Raw genomic sequence first — 26,920 nt, 5'->3', positions numbered from 1 at the left:
TATTATTTAACTACTTTGAATATATCTATGCATATATTTGACAATTTTCATATTTATAAATATTTACATAATTATAAGTCTCAGTGCACTTTTAAGCTTTAATATCTTATAACTGCACTAAAACATCTAAGACCTTATATATGCACTTGTTGCCTCTACTATTAAAATACCGACTCCTTTGTAGATACATTATTAATGTTTGTTGATTGACCAGGGAGACAGGAAGACAAGTTGAATGACTGGTTCTTGACCCTCGTTATCAAAGAAGACCAAATGACATCACTATGTTCGAGACAAATTACAGTGTGTCTGACTGAGGTCGATCAGACCAAAACGAGCTCAGAATGTTCTACCACACACAGGTCACAAATAGTCCATGTAAACACCGGGTATGCTTATTTTAAACTTGCAAATGTCACATTTCCTTTGAGCTGCTTCAATTCTGCCTTGCTCACAGAGCACAGCAGACTCACTGATGAGGGCATGCCATACTAGGTGGTCCTGTGCCAGTGTCTTCCATGCTGTACAATCAATTCTAAAGTTCTTCATTGAGAGTGTCAAGGTGTTCTAGTATCACTTCTTTTGACTCCCTTGTGAGTAGATTAATATAACAAAATTTCAAACAAGAGATAATGGGAGCTTAACTCATAGTGGTGGAAGGTGATATAATGAGGCTAGAAATGTAGACTGAAGTCAGTTTGTAAAAGGCTGTTAAAGTCAAACAGAAGAGCTTATATTTTATCATAGAGGAACTAAGGAACCAATGGAATTTATTAAATAGGGTAACAACATGTATCTTCAGAGGTACAATTAAGTATAATCCTTTTTTTCAGCTGTATGGAGGATGAATTGGAGTGGGGAGAGATTTGAGGCAAAAATAACAAGCAGATTATTACAGTAGTCTAGGTAATAAAGACTGTGATTATGTTAAGTACTTAAGAGACAGAAGTTAGATAAGAGTGTGGAAGTAAAAATTATGAGATCTGATAACTCTCTAAATAAGACCAACACTGACTGAGAAGATCAATAACTGGCTAACACTGTTATTTTGGTTTTCACTGGTATATAAATCATGTTTTGAATAACATGATTTTACCTTTAGTTTATCTAAATTTATGTTAAGTAATGTGTTGCGAGGAGGGGGGAATTTATGGTATAAGTTTAAAAAATCCATTTGTAGATACAACTTAATATAAGCAAATTTTCTTTTACTCACTGGGGAAAACAGGAATGGAGTGGGTTATAAGTTTGTACTATGACTGTTATTTCTGCTGCTACAGAAAACATGATGCCTTCATTCCTTCTTTAGGAACCTACATCTAGAGTAGGAAAAGGCCTCAGAGGCCATCAAGTTCACTACCTCATTTTATAGATGAAGAAACAGGTCCAAAGTCACTCAGGCAGGAATCCTCATTGGCAGAACTTCTTTAAGTCCTTTGGACAACTACACAGTGTTTTTTCTGTCATACCACACAATCTTCTCTTTCCAGGACTCTCACCTTATAGTGAATGTCTCTGGGTCTTCTTCCTTTCCTTCTAGAATAGCTAAATTCTTTCACAAAGACAAAAAGCAACTTCAGAATAACAGATGAGTACTAGAATGCCTTAAGGTTTTCGAATATTTATTGGTCTACTAATTTCTTTATTACCTTTTCTGCCTCTGAAAGGAAGAGACAGAAACAAGAAAAAGTAAACCTTAAGTTTGTCCTTCCTTGTTCTGCCTTTCTTCTGATCTGGAGTAATTTGCCACACAGGTAGGTAATTATTAAGTGTCTGAGGCCAGATTTGAACTCAGGTACTCCTGACTCCAGGGCCAGTGCTCCACCCACTGCGCCACCTAACTGCCCCATTTATATATATATATATATATTTTACGTTTTTTCCCAAGGCAAATGGAGTTAAGTGGCTTGCCCAAGGCCACACACCTAGGTAATTATTAAGTGTTTGAGACTGGATTTGAACCCAGGTACTCCTGACTCCAGGGCCGGTGCTTTATCCACTGCGCCACCTAGCCGCCCCTATTTCTATATATTTTTGAAAAAAAATTTTTTTTTTTTATTTATTTAAGGCAATGCAGTTAAGTGACTTGCCCAAGGTCACACACCTAGGCAATTATTAAGTGTCTAAGGCTGGATTTGAACTCAGATTCTCTTGACTCCAGGGCCAGTGCTCTATCCACTGTGTCACCTAGCTAACCTTTATATATTTTTAATATAGCTGTTGTATGATGCTCTCAAGGAAAATGTGGGATGAAAAACTTTCACAACTGAAGAAAATGAAATCTCTATTAAATTCTCCCACCCATCTAAATAACTATCAATTCTATACAAGTTGTTTTTTGAGATCAAGAATCAATCAGCCTAGGGGTAGCTAGGTAGCACAGTAGATAAGAGTATTGGTCCTGAAGTCAGGAGGACCTGAGCTCAAATCTGGTCTCAGACACATAAAAATTACCTAGCTGTGTGACTTTGGGAAAGTCACTTAACCCCACTGCCTTGTAAAAACTTAAAAAAAAAAGAATCAGTCAGACTTACAACTACAATTACATGGCAGGTTTCTAAATTAGGAATTTCACTTATTTTCTGTTAGGTTGAAATAATCAATAAAAGAAAAAGACTAACTCAAATTGGTAAGATATACCTATTTGTCTATTCCATATTCTATCATTATTATTACAAGTATTAGTATGATTATTTATCTAAAAATAGATCTATATAGCAAATCTATCAAGGCATTACTGTTTGCAATGCAGTCAAATTGTGAAAATAAAAACAAGCTGAATTCAGAAGAACTATATGTCTACTCTCCACAAAAATGCCTGATAACATCTCTACTACATATTGATGTACATTCCTCTACATTCCCTTTTATATTATTAATCATTTTACCCTCTATCTGTATCTTCAAGGTCACTGAGTCTAGTATCTACCATATTTGAAAAGTGAGAAATTCCTGTAACATGTAAATATCTTGGTATGTACTAGCACAAAAGAAAATTAATTGGCAAAATTATTTGTAAGGAAATTGTTAAAAAGCTTCATCTGAGATACCCTGAGAAAATGGGAATCATGCTTTATATATATATATAAAATAAAATCTCCATCCATATTAATACTTATAACCTCTAACCATTGCCAGCTTAAGTGAAGCTAATTTATCTCAACTAACTCTGATCAAGAACTAAGGTCATTCTGATTTCAATCATCCAAAGTCATATGCTGACAGTATCATAGGCTGTACTTACTTTTTGAAACAGATCTTTGCACTCCTGCCAATGTCTGTTACCAAGACAATGAAAAAGTACTGACAATATAGAAATGCCTAAGATTCTCCATTAATAGGCTCGAAAAGTAGTGCTCAGTCTCACTGATTCAGCAATAAGTCAAACTCAAAAACATGTTTCTTCACTTTGAAGACCCTTTTTTATTAAAAGGTATAGAAATAATTCCTACTCAAATGAACATGAAAATACCTTTGGTTGGATGAGAAAATAGCTGTTTTGCTACACAACAAACTAAATATATAGTCTATCACAAAGTCATTTTCCTGCTGTGCATAAGTAATGTACTTAATGGCAGGGACAACAAGCCACCTGGAAATGTTACCTGTATAAAAATATCACTTGTACAAAAATATTTATAGCAGCCCTGTTTTAGTGGCAAAAAACTGAAAATTAAGTGAATGTCCTTCAATTGGGGAATGAATGGCTTAACAAACTATGGCATATGTATGTCATAGAACACTATTGTTCTATTAGAAACCAAGAGGGATGGGAATTCAGGGAAGCATGGAAGGATTTGCATGAACTGATGCTGACCGAGATGAGCAGAACCAGAAAAACATTGTAGAACCTAAACAGCAACGTGGGGGGGGGGGGGGGTTGATGATCAACCTTGATGGACTTGCTCATCTCATCAGTGCAACAATCAGGTACAATTCTGGGGTATCTGCAATGGAGAATACCATCTGTATCAAGAATAAGAATTATGGACTTTGAACAAAGACCAAAGACTATTACCTTCAAATTAGAAAAAAAAACCTGTTATCTTAATATGTAATTTTACTATCTCATACTTTATTTTTCTTAAGGATATGATTTCTCTGTTATCAAATTAAACTGAGATCAATGCATAACATGGAAACAATGTAAAGACTAAGAGAATGCCTTCTGTGGGGGGTGGGGTGGGGGGAGGGAAGCAAGAATGAGGGAAAAATTGTAAAACTCAAAATAAAATCTTTCTTTAAAAAAGTTACCTGTATAAAAATGGGAAAACCCTCCTCATCCACCCAAACTAATATGCTCATAAAAGTTATATCATCACAAACAAAAGTCAATTCTACAAGCTTACATTCAATGAACTTCTAAAATAAATTCTGGTAAGCAATTTATTTCATTGTGAGAACTAATCCTAGAATATTAAAGTAAGCCCTATTCTTGAATTCAATTGTGATCAACCTTCAGGAATACAAAAAAGAAGGGGGGGGAGGTTCTAAAATACTCTATGTGACATGAAGAAACACATGGCAGCCATTTACAAGCTGACCACTATTCAAAGGATTACTACTCAGGAATACGCAGAGTGGACGAGTAATTAATCCATCCTGGAAAAGAGCATGTTCAACAACCCTTCTGGTCTAAGAAGGAGTACCCAATATCTAAGGTGTTTGCAAGCTGCAATGATTCTATATTCACAAATGATATCATCTTCCCTAATAGAGAGAAATTCTACAATCTATGAATGTGGAAGCCAGTATCTAGGTCATGTGTATATGGGGTCAAAGAATTCATTTTAATGTCTTTTTAAACAAAACTTCAATTTTCAAAAGGTTTCTACCTTCCCTACTAATAAACCTGATTGCTGACTTTAATTTTGCTGAATTAGTTTCAATAAAGGGAATTTATTGAGGCAGTATTTTTCTTATTTTCTTTCTATTTAAGGTAATTTCAATTTACTAAGTAGAATCGTAAAGCTTGCATGCTTACTGAACAAAAGTCTGTCTTTCATTGGGTAGGAAGTATAAGCTTTGTACAGAAAGTAATTGGATTTTTTCCCTTTTAATTGCCTCACTTGCAATAAAGCTTTAAATGATTGCACAAACATTTTAGACTTTCCACAAAGAAAAAAATATAATTTACTATAAACTTGCAATAAGATTGAAATTATATCCTCCTCTCTACCCCATCCATCCCCAACACAACCTATACTCTCACAGCTACTTTAATAATGAGCAGATATTAAAAGGTTATTACAACTTCTGCTATAACTTTCTTTTTCAGCCTTTGAGGCATTTTTAGAATGCACTGAACTAGCAAAGTACATGGGGACATATTCAGACTACAGATTTTTTATAAGCAAATAATTCCATTTTAGCAATTCAATTTTTAATAGGAAGCAAAACAAAACTAAAAATAGACCAAGAACTTCACTATAGTAAGTGAAATTGTTTAAAGTATATTGTAGGGGGGGAGGGGGCTCAGAGCCAAGATGGCAACATGAAGGCAGGATTTTCCTGAAACTTGCTCCCCAAAAAACTCCAAAAGCTGTCAAATTGTGACTCTAGCAAAAATTTAGAGGGGCAGAAATACTGAGTGGTACAATTTCCCAGTCCAACTTAGAAGTTCTGCAGGAAAGGTGTGTTTCAGCCAGGACCAGGTGTTTGAAAAAAGCCACAGTTGCAGCTCAGTGCAGCCCAGCCCAGGAAGCAACAGGAAGGAGCAGTAAGAGAACTCTAATGCACCACCAGTCTCACAGCAGCCCGGCATTGAGAACATGCAGGGGGAATTGGGGAAGCCAGCCTGCAGCCCACAGACAGTAGGGGGGTAGGGGGCAATTGCAGAAATCTCTGCTCTCCCTGGGGCAGGACTCAGCTGTTTGCCCACACTCAGATTCAGGTTACAATTTGGGCTTCCATACTAAGATAGCTGAGCAGGGACCCTCCTCACAGCTCCAGGGCAGAGGGAGCACAGACAAGAGAGCCTAAGACATTGAAGGAATAAAGGTCCCAGTAGGGTGTCCCAACAATCCCCCAAAACCTTATTAGTGTGGTAAATTAGTCTAAGGCTGAGGAAATGAGCACACGAAAGAAAAAGAAGGATTTGACCACAGAAAATCACTTTGGCCCTATGGGAGATTCAGTAGATAACAAACTCAAAGCTTCTGTATCCAAAGGCTCTAAAGAGAAATAGAAAATGGGCTCAGCTATGGATGAGCTCAAAAGACTTTGAAAAGCAATTAAGGGATAGAGGAAAAATCGGGAGGAGAAAAGATAGTGATACAGATAAATCCATGAAAACCAAATCAGCAGCTTGGTGAAAGAAAAACAAAAAAGTACTGAAGAAAATAATATGTTAAAAACCAGTTTAGGCCAAATGGAAAAAGCAAAACAAAAGGCAAATGAGAAGAAGAATGCCTTAAAAGCAGAACTAGCCAGTTGGAAAAGGAGATAAAAAAGTTCTCTGAAGAAAATAACACCTTCAAAATGCAGAATGGAACTAAAGGAAGCCAATGATTTTGTGAGAAATCAGGAAGAAATAAAAACTATTCCAAAAAAGGCAAAAGATAGAAGAAAATGTGAAATATCTCAATGGAAAAACAACCAACCTTGATAACAGATCCAGAAGAAAGAATTTAAAAATGATTGGGCTACCTGAAAGTCATGACCAGGAAAAGAGCCTAGACTTCATTTTTCAAGACATAACAGAGCAAAATTGCCCTGAGATTCTAGAAGCTGAGGGTAAAATAGAAACCAAAGGAATTCACTGATCACCTCCTGAAAGAAATCCCAAAAGAAAAACTTCCAGCAATATTATAGCCAAATTCCAAACCTTCCAAGTCAAAGAAAAAATATTAAAAGGTACCAGAAACATACAATTCAACTACCGTGGCTCCATAGTCAGGATTACATAGGATCTGGGAACATCTATATTAAGGGCTTGCAAAGCTTGGAATATGATATTCCAGAAGGCAACAGATCTTGATTTAAAACTGCCAATCAACTACCCAGCAAAACTGAACATCCTCTTTCAGGGGAAAAGAAGGACTTTTAATGAAAGAGGGGACTTTCAAACTTTCCTACTGAAACAACCAGAGCTTAACAGAAAGTTTGATCTCCAAGTACAGGACTCTGGTGAACCACTGAGGGGGTGGATGAGATGGACTAACTACGAGGAACTTAATGATGTTGAACTGTTTGTAATTCTGCATGGGAAGAAGATATTGATAACTCTTATGAATTTTCTCATTTATAAGAGTTGTTAGAAGGAGCATATGAAGACAGGGCTCAGGAAGGAGAGGAATATAATGTTATAATATAGTAAAAAGATGGAGTCAGTGGGTGATAAAGAAAAGTACTGGGAGGAAGAGAAAAGAAAGGAAGAAGGGCTAAAAGGTTTCAAATAAGAGTCAAGAAAAAGCTTTTTTAATGGAGTGGAATGGGGGAAGCGGGGGGGGGGGGGGATGAGTGAACCTTCATTCTCATCAGAAATGGCTCAGAGGAAATAACATACACACTTAATAGGGTAGAGAAATCTACCTTACCCTAGAGAAAAATGAGAGGAAAGGGATGTGATAAGGGGGAATGGGGGAAGGAAAGATTGTGGGAGAGACACAACACACTTTTGGACAGGGACAGGATGAAAGGAGAGAGAATAAATGAGAGTGGGGAGGAGTGGAGGTAAATACTGCTTGTAATAGCAACTGTGGGAGAAATATTGAGGTAACTTCTCTGGTGGACTTATGATGAAGAAGGCAACTCACCCCAGAGACAGAGCCATTGGAATCTGAACACAGACTGAAGTACATTTTTTCTCCCTCTCAATATTCTTTAGGTTTCTCATCTTGTGTGTGTGTGTGGGGGGGGGGGGGGGGGGGGGGTTACTCTCATAACAAGATTATTGTAATAACATAAAAATCAAAAAAAATTTTAGATGGAAGAATGTAGAAAACATAGGAATAAATATAAAAAATAAAGTATGTTTTACCCTCTTAAACTGCAATGAAAGATATTTTTTATAAAAGTTAACTTATGCTATTTATATTCACTTATTTTGCAGTAGAATTTCTGTTATTTCTAAAAAAATGATTTTATAGAAGGAAGCACACACATAAAATACCACTGGATAAATTCAAATTAAAGAAAAAACAGCAGTTTTTAATCCTCCATTCTTAGTATCTTACAGAGCACTAAGAAAAAATTCTAATAGGAATTACGACTGCTGACTTAAACAGAGCAGCAACCTGCAAAATTGGTTTCTCCCAGGGAAGACAGTGGAGAATTCAAACTCCAGAATCTAAAAGCACTAAATCCAGCAAATATTGATTACTCCCTTGAACTGCTGTCAGCCATATTGATTAGCTGATATAAGTATTGTAGTTCAGTCTACTTACAGAGTAGAAGTCTAGGGATTTGAGCTGCTTATTTAAGTACCATTCTGAAGCTATGAAGGGCAAGACACTAAACGTATGCCTATTACAAGAAAGCAAATGAATTCAATTTGTATTGATCTAAATAGCAAAGTAAACAAACAAATAAATGAAATGTATTTACTTGACCTAGATAAAATTATTTCTCTTACTGGTTAAAAATCATATCCGATAATGTCTAGAGTTTTAATTTTTTTCTCTATTTACACTTTTGGGTTTTTTTGCGCAAGGCAATGGGGTTAAGTGGCTTGCCCAAGGCCACACAGCTAGGTAATTATTAAGTGTCTGAGGCCAGATTTGAACACAGGTTCTCCTGACTCCAGGGCCAGTGCTCTCTATTCACTGACCCACCTATCCACGCCCCTCCATTTACACTTACACACATTCACACTTACCCTTCAATTCAGTTTTCTCCTTGCTCATAAAAATCTATCATTCCAGATTTCTCAAACACAAAGGCCTATAAAACTAAATGGTAGAGAAATTTGTATTACATGCTGACCTTGAACAAAACAAATTTATTTATTCAATAAACATTAGGCACTTATCTGTTGAAGGTCAAGTTCTGGGTGCTAATGATAGAAAAAAGAACACAAGCAGGCTGACCTTGTTCTCCAGGAACTCATTCTAAAGAAGGTAGGCTCGGGTAAAGGGAGGGAGTTAGCACAAAAAGTTGCAAAAAAAGTAATCATGATACAGGAAGAATACAGAGAAAATAAGAAGTGCCAAGGAGAAATCCAATGAAAGGTGTATAAGGCAAAGATCATTTTCACTGGAAAAAGGAATACAAAGAAGTTGAATCCTGAAAATAAGGAACTTCAAATGTCAAAATCAGATAATTCCATTTACCCATAAATTGCATTTTAGTAATTATCTCAACTCAAACTTCTTTCATAGTGGTTAATAATAACTGGCAGAGTTAAAAAGAAATATAAAAAGGGTTTATTTGTATATGTATGTGATTTTAATTCACATCATAATCATCTGATAATTCTAAAATATGGTGCTGTGTTTTACTTTTCTACTACCACCAGTAGTACTATAGTAGTAGTAGTAGTAGTAGTAGTAGTAGTATATCTTCCCCCAGTGCAATCTGAGACTCTGATCTCATCCTAAGCACCATTTAGCCACTACTAATATGCCATTGTGCTAATGTACCTTGATCACTGCTAATGGAATGCATTTGATTATGTAGAGTTATTTCATTTCCTATTGTTTAATGTTTTTCTTCTCTGTAAAATGAAAGGTATAAACTAGAGGATATCTAAATTCCTTTCCAATGCTAACATTCTATAAATTACTTGATGATATATAAAATATCACCACAAGGGCAGCTGGGTGGCACAGTGGATAAAGTACTGGCCCTAGAATCCAAAGGACCTAAATTCAAATCCTGTCTCAGACATTTAATAATTACCTAGCTGTGTGATCTTAGGCAAGTCCCTTAACCCCAAGGCCTTGCAAAAAAAAACAAAACAAAACAAAACAAAATAAAATAAAATATCACCACATTCTAAAACTTTTTGATGTTTTAATATGGAAAGTAATTACAATTAAAAAAAAAAGACCCAGGCCCAAAAATTCAATATAAATAAGACTCCAAACCCTTCAAGAAGTGAGAGAGGAATAAATTTAACAAAGGGAAAAAAAACCAAGGGAATATAGCAAATAGAATGATGAGGGCAAGGTGGATGAGTAAAGTAGGATTCAAGAGAACTGCTTTAACATTCTCAGAATTTGAGAGTTGTTTAAGAAGAATTTAATAGATATGTAGTCTTAGTTCTGGCTAATCCAAGCCCTAAATTGTTTTCATCTATATAAACATATGGGAATAGGCAAATAGAAACTTAAACTTATTTGTCATAAAGCTTTTGTCTACCATTTATTTCAAGAAGGCAGGATCATGGCAGACTAGTATAAGAAGGCAATCAGCTCCTAAAAATTAGGTTACATATAATACATTTTATAAAACTGTACTAATAAGCAAATTACACAAAAAGCAAATATCTTATTTGAGTTCCATTCTGTAGCTATCTCTAAATGCATGCCTTTATAAGAAAGCAAATGAACTCAATTTGTATTGATCTAAATAGCAGAGTAAACAACAAATAAATGAATGTTTTTACTTGAATCTTATTGGTTAAAAATCACCTCAGATAATGTCCAGTGTGCATTTTCATTTTCTTTCTCTATTTACACTCACACACACAGAAATGGAGCTTTGTGCCCAGATCTGTATAGCACATCACACTATCTTTTCATCAGCAGATCTCTTTCCTAAAGAAATATTAATGTACTAGAAACACTAATATAGACAGTCAAATGATGAAGCATGTCTTCCATTTCCAGTTATTTTAAAGTGGACATGCCATTTCTCATTTAAAGTCTGCCATAAATGACTAAGACAAAAGTGATATTTCAACATGGTTATCTGTAACCTCTATATTTCTAAACTACATTTATTGGGCAAGTATACTATACTAGCACATTAGAGTGATTTGAACCTGCTTTACTTTTTATCCTCAAAGATTTACAAATTATTTCTTAAAGAAATCAAGAAAATCTTGAGGAATATGTTAGTGGTACAGAGAAACATAATTTTGAGACTGAAATTTGTATAAAGCTTTTCAGTATGCCTTGAAACTATTTCGGTATGTCTAATTGCAAAATTAGGGTCAGAATTCAAATATTTACCAATTTGCAAATACCAATACCAACAGCCTACAAAGTGAGGTATTAAATTGTGCAGAAGGCACTGAAAAAGAAAGACTTATTGACATAGTTAAAAATTATTTACTGACAAATAAAATATTAGTGTTGGGGAGAGATAAGTAAAGATGACAAGAGGGGGGAATAGGTAAAATAGAGAGAAAAGAAAATGCTGATAGAGGTTTCAAAGACCAGGTGAGTCAGTGGTCTAATATTTTGTCTTCCTCAAAAATATGCTTACTATGGCTTCCTTGGAACATACTAAGTATTTAAAAAATGCTTGTTGCTTAGCAGACTGACAACTCCTGGAACTGGTCAATTCAATTCCAGGCCCATAGAGAACAAGTTCTGAGCCAGACAGAATGCAGGTGACTAATTTCCCAGCAAGTAAAGGAGATTATAAAGTAGATTAGCTTATCCTGAGGTCACACCAAGGGGGTAGATAAAGATATGGTCAGGGAAGAATCAGATTCTCCTCCAAATTCTTACTGAAGGAGGGGATAAAAAAAAAATAAGTGCCTAGCCAATTTTCTCCATCAGGATACCTGTTGGTTACAACGACATCTTTGACTTGAGATTTTCATGAATGTAAAGTCTGAATGATTACTTGACAGGATCATTTATATACATGTGTATAAAATTATTATTCCTGATTCCCACTTCTATCCAACAAAAATTTTAATTACCCTAAGTGTTAATCATTTTTGAAAGGTCTAAATCTCCACTACCTGGGTAATGATGTCAAAAACGTAAATATGATATCATTTAGTGCTTCCAAAGTTCACAGTTTATCTAACAGAAGTTGATCTATGAGATCTCTTAGAGAGAAGGATCGTATCATAGGAGTCCATTTTTAAGGACAGAAAACTGAAAATCGTTTTAAAAATGAAATGGGGTTGCGAGTTTACTACTATTATTTGAAATTTCAATTTTATAAGAATTAATAGTTGGTGCCTCATTTGTTATTTGATGACTCTCAAAAACTTGCATTTCTCAAAATTACATAATGACCATAAAGGTCAAATTTTAACATCCTTTTTCAAGGACTAATATTCCTCTTTATTGGCAAAGTCTCCCCATTTTTTAGATGGAGTCAGAAGCAGAGTGGGGATGAAAATTATCAGCTTCCAACCTCCTGTTTGTTGCTTCACTGAAATACTGTCACAAGTAAATATAACAAATAAACAATTAACAAGTGACAATGCTAATATGTCCTTGTGTACAAGATGAAAAGATCACTGGTAAAAAGGGTTGAAATCCCTTCATGAAAGACTAAATCTTTTTTCTTAAAAGAATTTTCTGTGACAAAAAGCTAGTCTTTTTCTTTCAACTTCTTTATACTCTTTTTATCCAAAAGACTCCTTTAAGAATTTAAAATCAGGGGCGACTAGGTGGTGCAGTGGATAAAACACCGACCTTGGAGTCAGGAGTACCTGGGTTCAAATCCAGTCTCAGACACTTAATAATTACCTAGCTGTGTGGCCTTGGGCAAGCTACTTAACCCCATTTGCCTTGCAAAAACCTTAAAAAAAAATTTTAAATCACATTTGAATTGTTTTTTATTCAGTCCTTTTTTGAAGTGGAAGCCTTCTTATAACAATCTTAGAAGTTTACAACTTACATTAAGTAGATATTATCCATACATGCATGCAGTAGTGGGGTCACACTTTCAAGGCAATAAGTATAACTTCAATATTCACCTCTGTTCTGCCTAGAACAAAGTCGGTACTTAATATATTGTTGAATTGAAATGAAGGGAAAGAGTTATCATTAAGTATAATCAAGAAGTCATTAACAACACTGCTTTTGGCAGAGGGAAAGCTCTTACTACTCTATCAGACTCCTGTGCAGGGTTGATATCATCTTCCTGAACTCCTCACTGATTTCCTTTCTTTGAAGAAAGTCTGAAGTGTAAACCATGACAAAATTATTTGTTTGTTCCTCCACTGATCTTCATTCAAATGTTATCCATTTTGGTTAGTTTTTTCCATGATCATATATTTTTAATATACAAAGAAACTTCCCCTCCACATCTCATGACTTTTAATTATCATGTTTATTTAGAAGAGAGTATTACAGGGCCATTAAACTAAGATTGCTGTGATTCAACTCACAATGTTTAGTTTGTGGTTTTCATGACTCTTCTTTTATTATGGGTATAAAGATATGTTTCCAAAATGCAAATGATAGGCCTTGCTAAGAAAATAATTTGTGTATATACATTTACAAATGTGTATATTTACAAATAGCTATTTTATTAATTGAGGTCTTTCCCTACATAAAGATCTTTGTGTTTTGGAAGTTTATTCTTCACTTCTGAGTCAGCATTAATATGAAGAATAATCGCAGGAGTAAAAGTTATAAACATGTCCATCAGAGTCTTTGATTCTAACTTGAAGGAACAATTCCAGGCCATCCTCTGAACAATAGCCAAAAAAAAATCTATAAGAAAATATTCATGCCAATATTAAATATATATACTATCTTGAATAGCTATACAGCTTTAATTGCTTTTCAGTCTAAAACAACTACTAAGGACTTCCTGTGTCCCAGTTAAAATTTCATAGATAAGAATTCACTTGAGCCCAGTTTCATCATACCTGGACTCATAGTTAAGAACCTCTACACTGTCCTCTTTAGTCTATTTCAGATACATGGGAGACATTACAATCCCATGATTCTCCTCTCAACCAACTACAGTACTCAAAGATCCCAGAGTAAAGTCTGGAAGTAAAGGTTAAAAGATGACAAATACTTTGCTACCCATCAATTACTATCCTGTAGTTCTGGAAAGGAGGGAGAATTTACAACATACAAAAATGAGACTTTTCATGTATAAAAAAGCAGGGAAGTCATCTTGGAAGTTACCACACCACTATCCCAAACGAGATGCAGAACCTCACTTCCATCTTCAGATCTCCCGAGGTTTTATTCAGTGATATAGAAAATCTTTTTGGTATAAAAGTCATGGGCATGAGCTTTTGCCTTCTTCCTATCCTAAATGCAGATACTTAGTTACCACATTCTTGTTTATTTGGGTTTTTTGGGTTTAGGTTTTTTTTTTTAGGTTTTTGCAAGGCAAATGGGGTTAAGTGGCTTGCCCAAGGCCACACAGCTAGGTAATTATTAAGTGTCTGAGACCAGATTTGAACCCAGGCACTCCTGACTCCAGGGCCGGTGCCTGCGCCACCTAGCCAGCCCTATTCTCATTTATTTGGAAAGGATTTTACTATCATACTGAATGCCTTTATTTGAAATTAAAATGAGTGGAAGAAACTGATCAAGGCTCTTCATTTTAAAAGTCCCTGAACTCGGAGCCCTTATTCAAACTGCAGCAAGCTCTAACTCTAATTCAACATCCAGAGTCATAATGTCAGTCATGAATTTTATTCCAGTAAGTTTCATTGATACCTATGAAAATTTGTTCTTTTTGCATTAGGATTCAATGATGATGATGATGATGATGATGATGATGATGATGATGAAGTAATCAACATTTACACAGTACTTTGTTGTCTAAACATTAGGATATTTGTATATAAACATTTGAAACAATGGAATTTTTACTACTATCACAATACAGAACAGTGGATGATATCTAAATTTTTTTTATCTGTTTTCCTCTTAACAAAATAAAATACTTTAGATATTCTAAGTTCAACAGATAAGCAATCTACTTACTCTTAGGCTTATGATAGTCATCTTGTTTCCTCTTTTTTACAGCTTCAAAAATCTTAGAAATAAACCATATTTTTTCTAAGATCTTAATATTACTCAACAAAAATGTTTATGGTGAATTTGATGGTATCTGAACCCAATACTGGAAAGTTACAGAATTCATTTCATTTTATTCATTACACCTTATGTGGTCACCCTCAAGGATTCAATGATGAACTTGGAAGCTGATATGTTTGATTTGAATCCTTTGAGAGACTATACCATCTCTATATGTTGCAAACATTATAGAAAAACCCTTGAGATGGTCATTGTCTTCACTTAAGTGGAATATATAAGAAATACAACATACTTATAGCCAGCACTGCACCATTTACTGACAATCTATGACAACACAACTGAGGTCATGAACCAACAAGCACCAGAGAAATTTTATAAGCAGCCCAAATGCTAATAATCTTATACTGAATTCTGTACTATCTTCTGCACTCAAGAAGGATGGGAGGTTATTTATTTTGTTGCCTTTTACTTCTCAAATGACTCCTCTACAGTCTAGGCTATTTATTTAGGAGAGAAACAGAGGACACAGCAGTGCAAAGGTTGCTAAGACAAGGAAAAGTTTATCTTCAGTGGGAAAGGATAATAATCAAAAACAGTACATGTTAAAATGTGGCTAAGAAATTAGGAGGGAATCAGCAATTCTTTTTTTTATTTTTATTTTTTAGGTTTTTGCAAGGCAAATGAGGTTAAGTGGCTTGCCCAAGGCCACACAGCTAGGTAATTATTAAGTGTCTGAGACCAGATTTGAACCCAGGTACTCCTGACTCCAAGGCCTGTGCTTTATCTACTACGCCACCTACCCTCCCTGGGAATCAGCAATTCTTAAAAAGAAAGTTAATGATAATGTGGCATTGAATATCAGATAAAATAGAAAAAAAGTTGAAGTATCAATCATACTACCTAGGCCAGGCAACCAAAAATATCTTACTCAATTTTGGCCTGGTTTCATTGGATAACAAAAATTACAAATTGAATTGAAATGGACTTCAGAATTTACCTAGACCATTCGGGACCTAACCAGGAATTTTTAATATATAAATGACAATCAAGCAATCAGCCATCTCCTCAGGCACAATACTGAGGAAGGAAGAAAGATAAAGAGAAAGGAAATCTTCCCCTTAACAAGTTTAGATTCTAGTGGGGGGAAATGCATTTTTAAGTACAAACAAAATATATACAATTTTAAATCCAAAGCAGCTTTGCAAGGAACTAGATTATCAGTTGAAAGGTTCAATAAAGGCTTTAGGCAGAAAGTAGAGCTTCAGCTGAGTCTTGAGAGAAACCAGGGATTCCAAGAGGCAAAAGTGATTTGGAAAAGCATTTCAGAAATGAAGCACAACCCATGCAAAGTAAAAGAAATAGGAGATGGAGTCATGGTATGTGGTTGAATTAGTGACAAGTAAGAAAAATGGAAAGGTAGGAAAGGGCTAGATGTTAAAGTGATTTAAAGACTAAACAGGGCGGAGCCAAGATGGTGACAGAAGGGCCTCTTTTAGGTGCTCTCTATAATATTTCAAAAATCATAAAATAATGACTCTAAATAAATTTTCGAGACAGAACCCACAAAAAGATCCAGTGAGGCAATTCTCCAGAGCAAGGTAACCTGGAAAATAGTGGAAAGGCTCTGCTCCATGGGGTTAGAGGGTTGGCCCACCACAGTGAAGGAACTTCAGCCTCATGGAGGCAAGCCCCAGGGTGCCTGGCAGCCTTGGTTCATGGTAGCGAGGGCAGTTTCCGGGCATAACTTGGAAGATCAGGGGGAGACCTCTGCCAGGGCAAGCACATGAAGCCCAGTCCTCAGGGCCATGGCAGGCCAGATTCAAGAAAGGAAAGCAGCCTGAGCCAGTAAGCAGGAGCCCCCAGGCAACTGAACCTTGAGTGCTCAGCATACCGAAGGTGGGGGAGTGGAGAGAGACTTCTGAGGTCTGTCCTATGTACCTGGAACAGGACTCTGGGGCTCTGACCACATTCAGATCATAGTCTAGGACCCCTATAGAAAAGTAGGATCCCCCACCCCACCTCAGCCCTGGCTTGTGGTCATTCACAGACCAGGAAGAAAGACAGAGCCTCTCACACTGAGATCCTTGGAGGGGGGGTGCCAATAATACTCAAAAGCTCAGGAAGTACCCCAAGACCAGGCACAGTCTGGGGAAATGAGTAAACAGAAACAAAAGAGGAACACCACTGAGAAACAGATTGTTTATGATCCCAAGAAGGATCAAAATACTCAATCTGAAGATGAGGAAATATAAGCTCCTGCATCTAAAGACTGCAAAAAAAAAAAAAAAAGGAAATTGGGCTCGGGCTATGACAGAGCTCAAAAAAGATTTTGAAAATCAACTAAGGGAGATAAAAGAAAAATTGGGTAAAGAAATGAGAGAAATACAGGAAAAACATGAAAAAGAAGTCAGCAGCTTAGTCAAGGAGATCCAAAAAAATGCTGAAAGAAAATAACATGTTAAAAACCAGCATAGGTCAAATGGATAAAACAGTTCAAAAGGTTATTGTGTAGAAGAATGCTTCAAAAAGTAGAATTGGCCAGATGGAAAAACAGCTAAGAAAGCTCTCTGAGGAAAACAAATCCTTCAGATGTAGAATGGAGCTAAAGGAAGCTGCTTTATGAGAAGTCAAGACACAATACTTCAAAACCAAAAGAATAAAACATTAGAAGGAAATGTAAAACATCTCACTGAAAAAACAACTGATCTGGAAAACAAGATTCAGGAAAAATAATTTAAAATTTATTAAGATACTTGAAAGTCATGATCAGGAAAAGAGCCTTGACATCATTTTTAAAGAATTCCTACAGGAAAACTGCCCAGATACCCTAGAAGCAGAGGGAAAAACAGAAATTGAGAGAATCCACAATCTCCCCCAGAAAGAGATCCAAAAAAACCAACCCCCAGGAATATTATAGCCAAGTTCCAGAACTCCCAAGTCAAAGAAAAAAATATTACAAGCAGCCAGGACACAATTCAAATATTGTGGAGCTGCAGTCAGGAATACACAGGACTTAGCAGCAACTACATTAAGGGAGCATAAGGCTTGGAATATAATATTCTGGAAGGCAAAAGAGTTCGGAATGCAACCAAGAATCAACTACCCAACAAAACTGAATGTCTTCTTTTCCGGGGGGGGGGGGGGGGGGGGGGGAGATGGATTTTCAATGAACCAGGGGAATTTCAAACATTCCTGTTAAAATGGCCAGAGCTGAACAGAAAGTTTGATCTTCAAATACAGGACTCAGGTGAGGCATTGAGAGTGGAGAAGGGTAAAATATGAAGGACTTAATGATGATGAACTATATGTGTTCCTCCATAGAAAAATGACACTGATAATACTTATAAGAAACTTCTCATTTAATAGAGCAGGTAGAAGGAGCTCTTACAGATGAAGCATAGGAGAGAGCTGAATTTGAAGACATATCGTAAAAATGGAGTCAACAGCTAAAAGGGAAATTAATTGGAGTAAGAGAAATGAGAGATGGAATAGGCTAAGATAAGATATTTCCTATAATTATTTTTTTAAGTACAATGAGCTATTGCAATTATATGGAAGGGGGAAGGCGACGAAGGGGAATGAGGGAACCTTCACTTCCATCAGAGGTCTCAGAGAGGAAATAGCATAAACACTCAAGGGGGGGGGGGGAAGCCAAGATGGCAACAAGAATGGATCGTGTCTCAGGCGCTCTCTCATAAAACTTATAAGCTAAGGAATCTAACTAAATTTTCGAAAGACAGAACCCACAGAGGGACCCAATGAGGCAGTTCTCCTACTCAAGATAACCTGGAAAAGAGCAGAAAGGCTCTGCTCCCCAGGGTTGGAGGGGCCTGGAGGCCTGCCAGAGGGAAAGAATTTCAGCCATGGCTCACAGCAGCGGGGGAGTTTCCTGAGCTACACCCCGGGAGCACCAGGCACAAATTGGGGGAACAGCAGGGGACATCTGCCAGAGCGAGCACATGAAGCCCAGCCCTCAGGGCACACAGTGAGCAGCTTGGCCACTGCATTTCAGATCCAGGAAACAGAAACAGGCAGAGCTGGTAAGCAGGAGCCCCCAGGGCATGAGCCCATTGAGCTGAGGGAGGAGAGAGAGAGAGAGAGAGAGAGAGAGAGAGAGAGAGACTGCCCAGCTCTGTACTCTGCCCCTAGAACAGGACTCTGGAGCTCTGACCACATTCAGATCCTGATCGCAGTCTAGGCCCCCCAATAGAACAGTAGGGCCCCCCCCATCTCAGCCCCATGGCAGAGGGGGTGCATATGGTCATTCACAGACCAGGAGGGAGGACAGAGCCTCACACACTGAGACCTTTGTGGGAGTGTCACAAAAGCTCAGGAAGCACCCCAAAACCACGCTCAGGCTGGGAAAATGAGCAAGCAGAGAAACAAGAGGAACACCACTGAGAAATATTCTGCCTATGAGCCCAAGAAGGATCATTTATTTTTATCATCATCATCATCATCATCATCATTTTATTATTTTGGGGGGTGCAGGGCAAATGGGGCTGGGCGGCCTGCCTGGAGCCGCATAGCAGGGTGATCTTTGGGTGTCTGAGGCCGGATTTGGACCCGGGTGCTCCTGGCTCAAGGGCCAATGCTCTGTCTGCCACCCAGCCACCCCTATTATTGCTATTTTATTTTATTTTGGGTCTTTTTTTTTTTTTTTTGCAGGGCAGTGGGGTTGGGATGGCTTGCATGTCACACGGCTGGGTGACTGTTGAGTGTATGGGGCCGGATATGGGCTTGGGTGCTCATGGCTCCAGGGCTGGTGCTCTGTCCATTTCGCCACGTGGCCATACCTACAATTATTACGATTATTTTTTAATTTTAATTTTTTTCTCTCCCCTTTATAGCTCAAGCGAATTTATATTTATAGGGGAGGAGGTATTTCGTTTACTCTTAAACAAGAATATTTTATTAATGTATAAAGAAACATTATTTGCACAAAATTAGAATAAATATTAAATTAAAAAAACAAAAAACAAAAAAATACTCAATGGGGTACAGACATCTAAAGTAAGAAGGAGAGAAGGGGGACAGCTGGAAAGGGGGGATATGAGTGATGGAGAAGAGGGTGGACTATGGGGAAGAGTAGTCAGATATACCACATTTTCTTTTTTACTTCTTGCAAGGGGCTGGGACTGGATGGCCTGTCTGGGACCACAGGGCCAAGTGGTTACGGGGCCTTAGGGGTGGTATGTGGGCTCGGGGTCTCCTGGCCCCACAGCCAGTGATCAGTCTGCTGTGCCACTCAGCTATCCTACAGCACATTTAAGAAGAGGGACAGAGTGAAAGGACAGAGAAAATATAGTATATGGTAGTGGGGAAGTGTGAATGGAGGGAGTTGCAATCAGCAATGGCAACAGTAGAAATATATGGCAGTAGCTTTTGTGATGAACTTATCATAAAGAATGTGTTCCACCCATGACAGAGCTGGTGGTGTTGGAACACATATTGAAGCACATTTATTATTATTATTATTATTATTGTTGTTGTTATTGTTATTGTTGGTTTTGGGTTTGGGTTTTTTTTTGGTTTTTTCAGGGCAATGGGGTTGGGGTGACTTGCCCAGGGTCACACAGCTGGGTGATTGTTAGGTGTCTGGAGCCGGATTTGAACTCAGGTGCTCTTAACTCCAGGGCTAGTGCTCTGTCCACTGCACCACCTAGCTGTCCCTATTATTATTTTTTTAATTTTAATTTTTTTCTCTTTAGTTTATTGCTCATGAGGGTCTATATTTTTAGGGGATATTATATTTGCTCTTAAACAAGAATATTTTAGTAATGCAGAAAAAACATCATTTGTACAAAAATAAAAATAAGTATTAAAAAAAAGAGTAAACAAAGAGTTTTTGTTTGATCCTAAAATTGAAAGGGATCTATTGGGAGTTTACAGTGTGGAATAAATTGAACTGACCTACAGTTTTAGTAAATCACCTTGGAGATCTAATAAAGGCAGATATAATGGAGGAGGGAGAGCTCCATGGCAGTTATTACAAAAGTTAAGCAAAGTGGAAAAAAAGGAACTACCTAAAATAGAGTGACCACTGTGTAAGTGGAGAGATGTTGAGGACTCTACTCTAATGTTCAAAATGTCGATTTTTCTTCATAAACAATATTCATGTCTCCTATCAATGTCTTTGCACTGACTGTCCTGCATGTTTAGTAGGAACTTCTACAACTACATCTAAGATAAACCCCCTCTTCCTTCAAGAAGAAGCACAAGAACCACCTTCTACAGAAAAGCTATCTTGATCTTTGCATTTACATCTCTCTCCTCTAATAATCTTGGATATAATTATCTTGTCTTTAACATGTACAAGTTTATTTTTGTAAGTATAATGTATTATAAAGATGGAGTTAATAGGTGAGAAAGGAATGTACTGGGAGAAAGGGAAAGGAGAGGTGGAATGGGATAAGATATTTCATATAAAAGCAGCAAGAAAAAGTTTTTTGCAATGGAGTGGAAGGTGGAAGGTGGAAGGTAAGGGGGAATGAGTGAGTCTTCATTCTCATGGGAAGTAGTTCTGAAAGAAAATAACACATACACTCAATAGGGTAAAGAAAACTATGGTACCTTAGAGAAAAAGAGGCAAAGGGAGGGGCAGCTAGGTGATAAAGCTAGTGGATAAAGCACTGGCCCTGGAGTCAGGAGGAGTACCTGGGTTCAAATTCAGTCTCAGACACTTAAGCTGTGTGGCCTTGGGCAAGCCACTTAACCCCATTTGCCTTGCAAAAAACCTAAAACAAAACAAAACAAAAAAAAAAAGAGGCAAAGGAAAAGGATGGAAAAAGGGGATGGGGGAAGAGGGGGGTAATCTAGGTGACAAAAGAGAGGAAAGATCATGGGAGAGGGTAGTAAGATACAACATACTTTTGAGGAGGGACAGGGTAGAAGGAGAGAATAAAATAGATAGGGATGGGGAGGAATAGGATAGAGGAAATACAGCCAGCAATAGTAACTGTGGGGGAAAAAATATTAAAGCAACTTCTCTGATAGACTTTTTTTTTAGAAAGATTTTATTTATTTTTAGTTTTACAATTTTACCCCCATTCTGGCTTCCTTCCCCCAACCCACCACTATAGAAGGCATTCTGTTAGTCCTTTACATTGGTTCCATGTTATACATAGATCTGAGTTGAATGTGATGGCAGACAAATCACATCTGATAGACTTTTGACAAAGAATGTGATCTAGGGGTAGCTAGTTGGCTCAATGGATCGAGCACCAGCCCTGGAGTCAGGAGTACCTGAATTCAAATTTGGCCTCAGACACTTAATAATTACCTAGCTGTGTGGCTTTGGGCAAGCCACTTAACCCAATGTGCCTTGAAAAATCCTAAAAAAAAAAAAAAAAAAAAAAAAAAAGTCATCTGCCCCAAAGGCAGAGACTGAAGCACACTTTTTTTTTCTCACTTTATTTTTTCTTCAGGTTTCTCTAACTTTGTGGGTGGAGAGGGGGTTATGTTTACTTTAACAACAAGATTATCGTAATAATGTGAAAAAATAATTAATAAATTGATTAATTAAAAGACAAGTTTATTCTAACATAGGTATACATAGTCTCTGTAAAATTATAAATTGTTTCACTCTTCTTATTTATATCTCCAGTGCCTATCACATAAGAGACAAATATGCTGGCTGATTAAGCATTAAATCATTCAGAATCTAGTAAATTTGTCCTTATATCTTGACTCGATGTCATAAGCACTATTATGAATAAGGAATGATCAGGGCTGGTGCTTTGTCCATTGCGCCACCTGGCCATACCTACAATTATTACTATTATTTTTTGTAATTTTAATTTTTTTTCTCTCCCCTTTACTTTATCGCCCAAGCAAGTCTATACAAGTCTACATTCATGGGGGGGGGGGGGGGGGGGGTATTTTGTTTACCCTTAAACAAGAATATTTTATTAATGTAAAAAAAAACCATTTGTACAAAATGAGAATTAAAAAAATAAAAGAAAAAAGAAAAAAAGAACCTGTTTGTATTCTTAGTTCAAAAAAAAATAAGGAATGATAATAGATGGAGAGGATCCAAAGAAAAAACAAAAATGATCTTTCACCTCAGGGAATTTACCCCTTCGACTGAATACAAATAATTTTTAAAAATAAACCACAATAGATGCATGTATATGTGTAATTTATGCCTCAGAGGGTATTTTACAAATTATGATAGATAACCGAAAGAAAACATAAGTATCCTTGGTTCTGAAATCCTGAATTCAAGTCTAGGTTCTAACAACAGTGGTTTTGTAACCCTGGCATGCAGAGCATGTAAGTTCTCAAGATTCTTGGTAATTCTCCAAGAATTTAAGCTTCACAGAAGTCATCTAATGAAATTGTGAAAGGAAGTCTCCTAACCAGGAAACTCCTTATACTAGTGAAATCAAAGGTCCCATTCCTCTCCCCTATTCATAATACTAGCTAAAGTGGAATTATCATACTTGTTTTTGGAGCCTTCAGAGATATTTCTTTTGTTCTGGCTTTTCCACTGTTGGTGGAAAGAGGGACATAAGAGGCACTCAATTTATGTCTTGACACTAGATAAAACATCCCAATGAAGAGGGTCTAGGTGGAGCCTGGCTGTTGGGCTGGTGCTATCCATGCAGGTGCTGTGTTGGCCTGAGAACCTGTACATTGAAGACAATGTCTGGAAGCTTCTACTTTGTAATTATAGGCCATCATGATAATCCAGTTTTTAAAATGGAATTTTTACCAGCTGGAAAAGTAGAATCTAAGGATGACCATCATCATCTGAACCAGTTCATAGCTCATGCAGCCCTCGACCTAGTAGATGAAAATATGTGGCGGTCTAACAATATGTACCTGAAAACTGTGGACAAATTCAATGAGTGGTTTGTTTCTGCTTTTGTTACTGCAGGCCATATGAGATTTATTATGCTTCATGATGTAAGACAAGAAGATAGAATAAAGAACTTCTTTAGTGATGTCTATGATTTATATATAAAGTTTGCAATGAATCCATTTTATGAACCAAATTCACCCATTAGATCAAGTACATTTGACACAAAAGTTCAATTTCTTGGGAAGAAGCACCTTCTAAGCTGAATAAATTAAACTTTTAAATATGTGATGTCATAATATGCATTGTAAGTAACTACAAGTTCATCAAGTCTACTATGTCTACTCTTGACTTTCTGAGTCTCTGGAAATAAATCGTCTTTCTAGTTAGAAAAACAGTAGGGCCTCTTTTGTTGTCATTATTGCTGATGATCCAACCAAAATAACTTATTCTTTTGAAAAATACTGTATTTATAAAGAATAGTAAATGAAATACCATAACAATTATTTTTGCTTTTGAAATTGTAAGATTCTACTACAAGTAGTCTAATACAGTCTTCTTAATTTAAACTGTAAATCACGGAAATGTCATTATTTATAAATGTAGGAAATGTGCATAATGTTGAAAAAAAGGATTTTTTCCTTTGTTAAATTTCATACTGTTTATCTGAGAATATTGAGTCTGGCAGTAGTACCAAAAAGATGGAAAACTTAAGAGCATGTATGTTTAAGACTCTACCTATAAATGAACTTAAGTGGTTGCTGAGACCAAAAGTTAAGTATGCAAACAGTATATCTTTGCATAATCTTTGATTATTATTATGTATTTACAATCTTGAGGATTGTTTTCTTTCCTCAACAAGAGTAATACAAATGATAACTGCATTTCCTCTTGATAAATTAGTTTCATACTTTTGTAAAAGTATGAGTTATTTACATATTTCAGCTTTTGAGAATAATCTGAATTAAATTAGCAGTTTGATAATAAGCATATACAGACCATAACTAAGAAAGTTGCGTAGGGTTTTTGCATTGTAGAAAGTATGAAATCTTAAGTATGAGTTATATAAACAAATGACATCAAAACCAAATAGTTCCTCAAAAAAGCTATAAATGTCTAAAAAAGTATTATTGAATTCAATATAATAAAAGGGAATTTTTAGATAAAAAAATCCCAATGATTTTATATTATGCCAAGTCTATTTTATTTTCAGTTTTTTTTTAATTTTAGAGACATCTAGAAAGATACAGTAAGTAGAGAGATAAAATTTATTCTTAATTCATATTGGTTATGTTAATTGTTCATTATTGTACTTCAGATGCACAGACCTTTTGTGAATACCATTTAAAAGTATGACTTTTTCAACCTTCATTATCATAGGTCAGTGCACTATATCACCATTACTAGTAAAGTAAATTAATTCTCCTTTTAAAAAGTTTAAATGTCACATTTTAAAATAATGTTTGAAATGACATGATTACTGGATAAAAGACTGTCACTCAAGAAATGGAACATTCAACTAAATGTTAGCATACAAATATATGTCATGCTTCTTGCCCTTCAAAATTTCTATTCAAATTAAAAAGATATTTTAATAAAACTGCCAATAATTAAAACTGGTTTATAAAGTTAAAATATTATATGGTTTATATATACTTTAGATCTCATAAAAATTTTATTCAAACCAATACTAACTTCACATTGTCAAATACATTAAATAACAGAAAATTACCTGGACATTCAGATCATAATGTGACTGAAAGTCTACCACGTCAACACACAATGTACTTTGTGAAGAAGCATATTTAGTGATGAGTCAGAGGAAGACTTAAGTTCAAATCCCAGCTCTATCACTTGCTGTCTATGTGACCATGGACAATTATATAACCTCTCTGAGCCTTTATCTTATAATATTGGGAATGGATTATATGACCTCTAACAATACCTGCATTTCCAATTTTGTGATCCTATTAACTGCCCTGAAAAAGTAGAATATAATCCCACAAGAAAAAAATGAATTTTTAACAAAACTTGATTGCATCTAAATATTCCTGCTGAGAAATGTTCCAGGGTTGAATAGAATATAGAAAACAGAAAATACATCAGATAATGAAACATAACAAGACAAACAAGCAAACAAAAGAAACCCTACAACTTCTAACAAGTTAAATGAATTTCACCAGCAGGAAGAGGAAAAAGATTCAGTACCTTTTTTCTGAAAGAGAGAAAACAGATGAGTATTGTATCAGGTTACCAATCTCTGAAAGGATTAACTGGAAGTGGGAAGAGGCGAAGAGAACTTATTATTCTTCATATTTGAGGTATCATAATGAATACCTTTTAAACACACACACACACACACACACACACACACACACACACACACATAATGATCTAAGGACAATCAGGTAGCACAGTGGACAGAGCACTGGGTTTGGAGTCAGGAAGATTCATTTTCAGATTCATCTTCTAAGTACAAATCTGGGCTCAAACACTTAACAAGCTGTATGTACCCTGGGCAAGTCACTTAACCCTGTTTGCCTTAATTTTCTCATTTATAAAAATAAGCTGCAGAAGTAAATGAAAAATCACTGCAGTATCTTTGCCAAGAAAACCCCAAATAGGGTCACAAAGAATCTGACACAATTCAACAACAACAATAAAAATGATTCAAGATTTCAGGTACTTCTATCTTATCCGGACCAAACAAGAGAAATTTTTTAAAAATATAAAGATTATATAGAGTGAACAGGGGACTGGTGTCTCTACCCTTTCTACAATTTTGTCAGCATTCAATCAAAAAATACTGAACAAGTAAAATGCTAGACATGTAGAAATGAAAATAATCACATATGTGGTCACAGTAGCTTATAAATTAGTGAGGAATAAAGGTAATGTTCAAAGAGAATTTTTGAAAATGCAAGGGAGGGCCAAGATGGAGGATAGAAGACAGGCACAGTTCTAAAGTCTCCTGATCTCTTCCCCATCTACCACATGAAACGAACCTCTTAAAAGAAATCCAACTCAAAAAAACCCAGAAAGAATAGCCAGAAGAAAGAACGATCAGCCCCGATCAACCAGACTAGCAGCTGAATTGGAACAGGGAGTCTGAGGGCTGGACCTGCTGGATCAGAGGTGAGGCTGGACCTCGGGGGCATGATTCTGCAAGGGGAGCAGAGGCCCTGGTGTTGGAGCTGTCCCCCTGGAGATCCTGGACAGGGCTGGGGAGAGAATTCTGGAGCAGGGGAGT

General features: G+C 36.4%; 2 protein-coding genes across 8 annotated transcripts in view; one reads left to right on the top strand and one right to left on the bottom strand.

Annotated features, from left to right (window-relative positions):
* The window catches only part of SMAP1 (small ArfGAP 1), a 274,830-nt gene that overhangs the window by 53,409 nt on the left and 194,501 nt on the right, over positions 1 to 26,920 (bottom strand). The window lies entirely within an intron of this gene.
* Positions 23,502 to 23,997, top strand: LOC141523811 (trafficking protein particle complex subunit 2-like). Its single transcript, XM_074237306.1, has one exon. The coding sequence runs from the start codon at positions 23,514 to 23,516 to the stop codon at positions 23,934 to 23,936; it is 423 nt and encodes a 140-aa protein (XP_074093407.1). The 5' UTR covers positions 23,502 to 23,513; the 3' UTR covers positions 23,937 to 23,997.

Source organism: Macrotis lagotis, chromosome 5 (genome assembly GCF_037893015.1).
Source record: "Macrotis lagotis isolate mMagLag1 chromosome 5, bilby.v1.9.chrom.fasta, whole genome shotgun sequence".
Classification (NCBI taxonomy): Eukaryota; Metazoa; Chordata; class Mammalia; order Peramelemorphia; family Peramelidae; genus Macrotis; species Macrotis lagotis.
The sequence above is the reverse complement of the archived record's forward strand: the minus strand, read 5'-3'. Positions and strand labels throughout refer to the sequence as shown.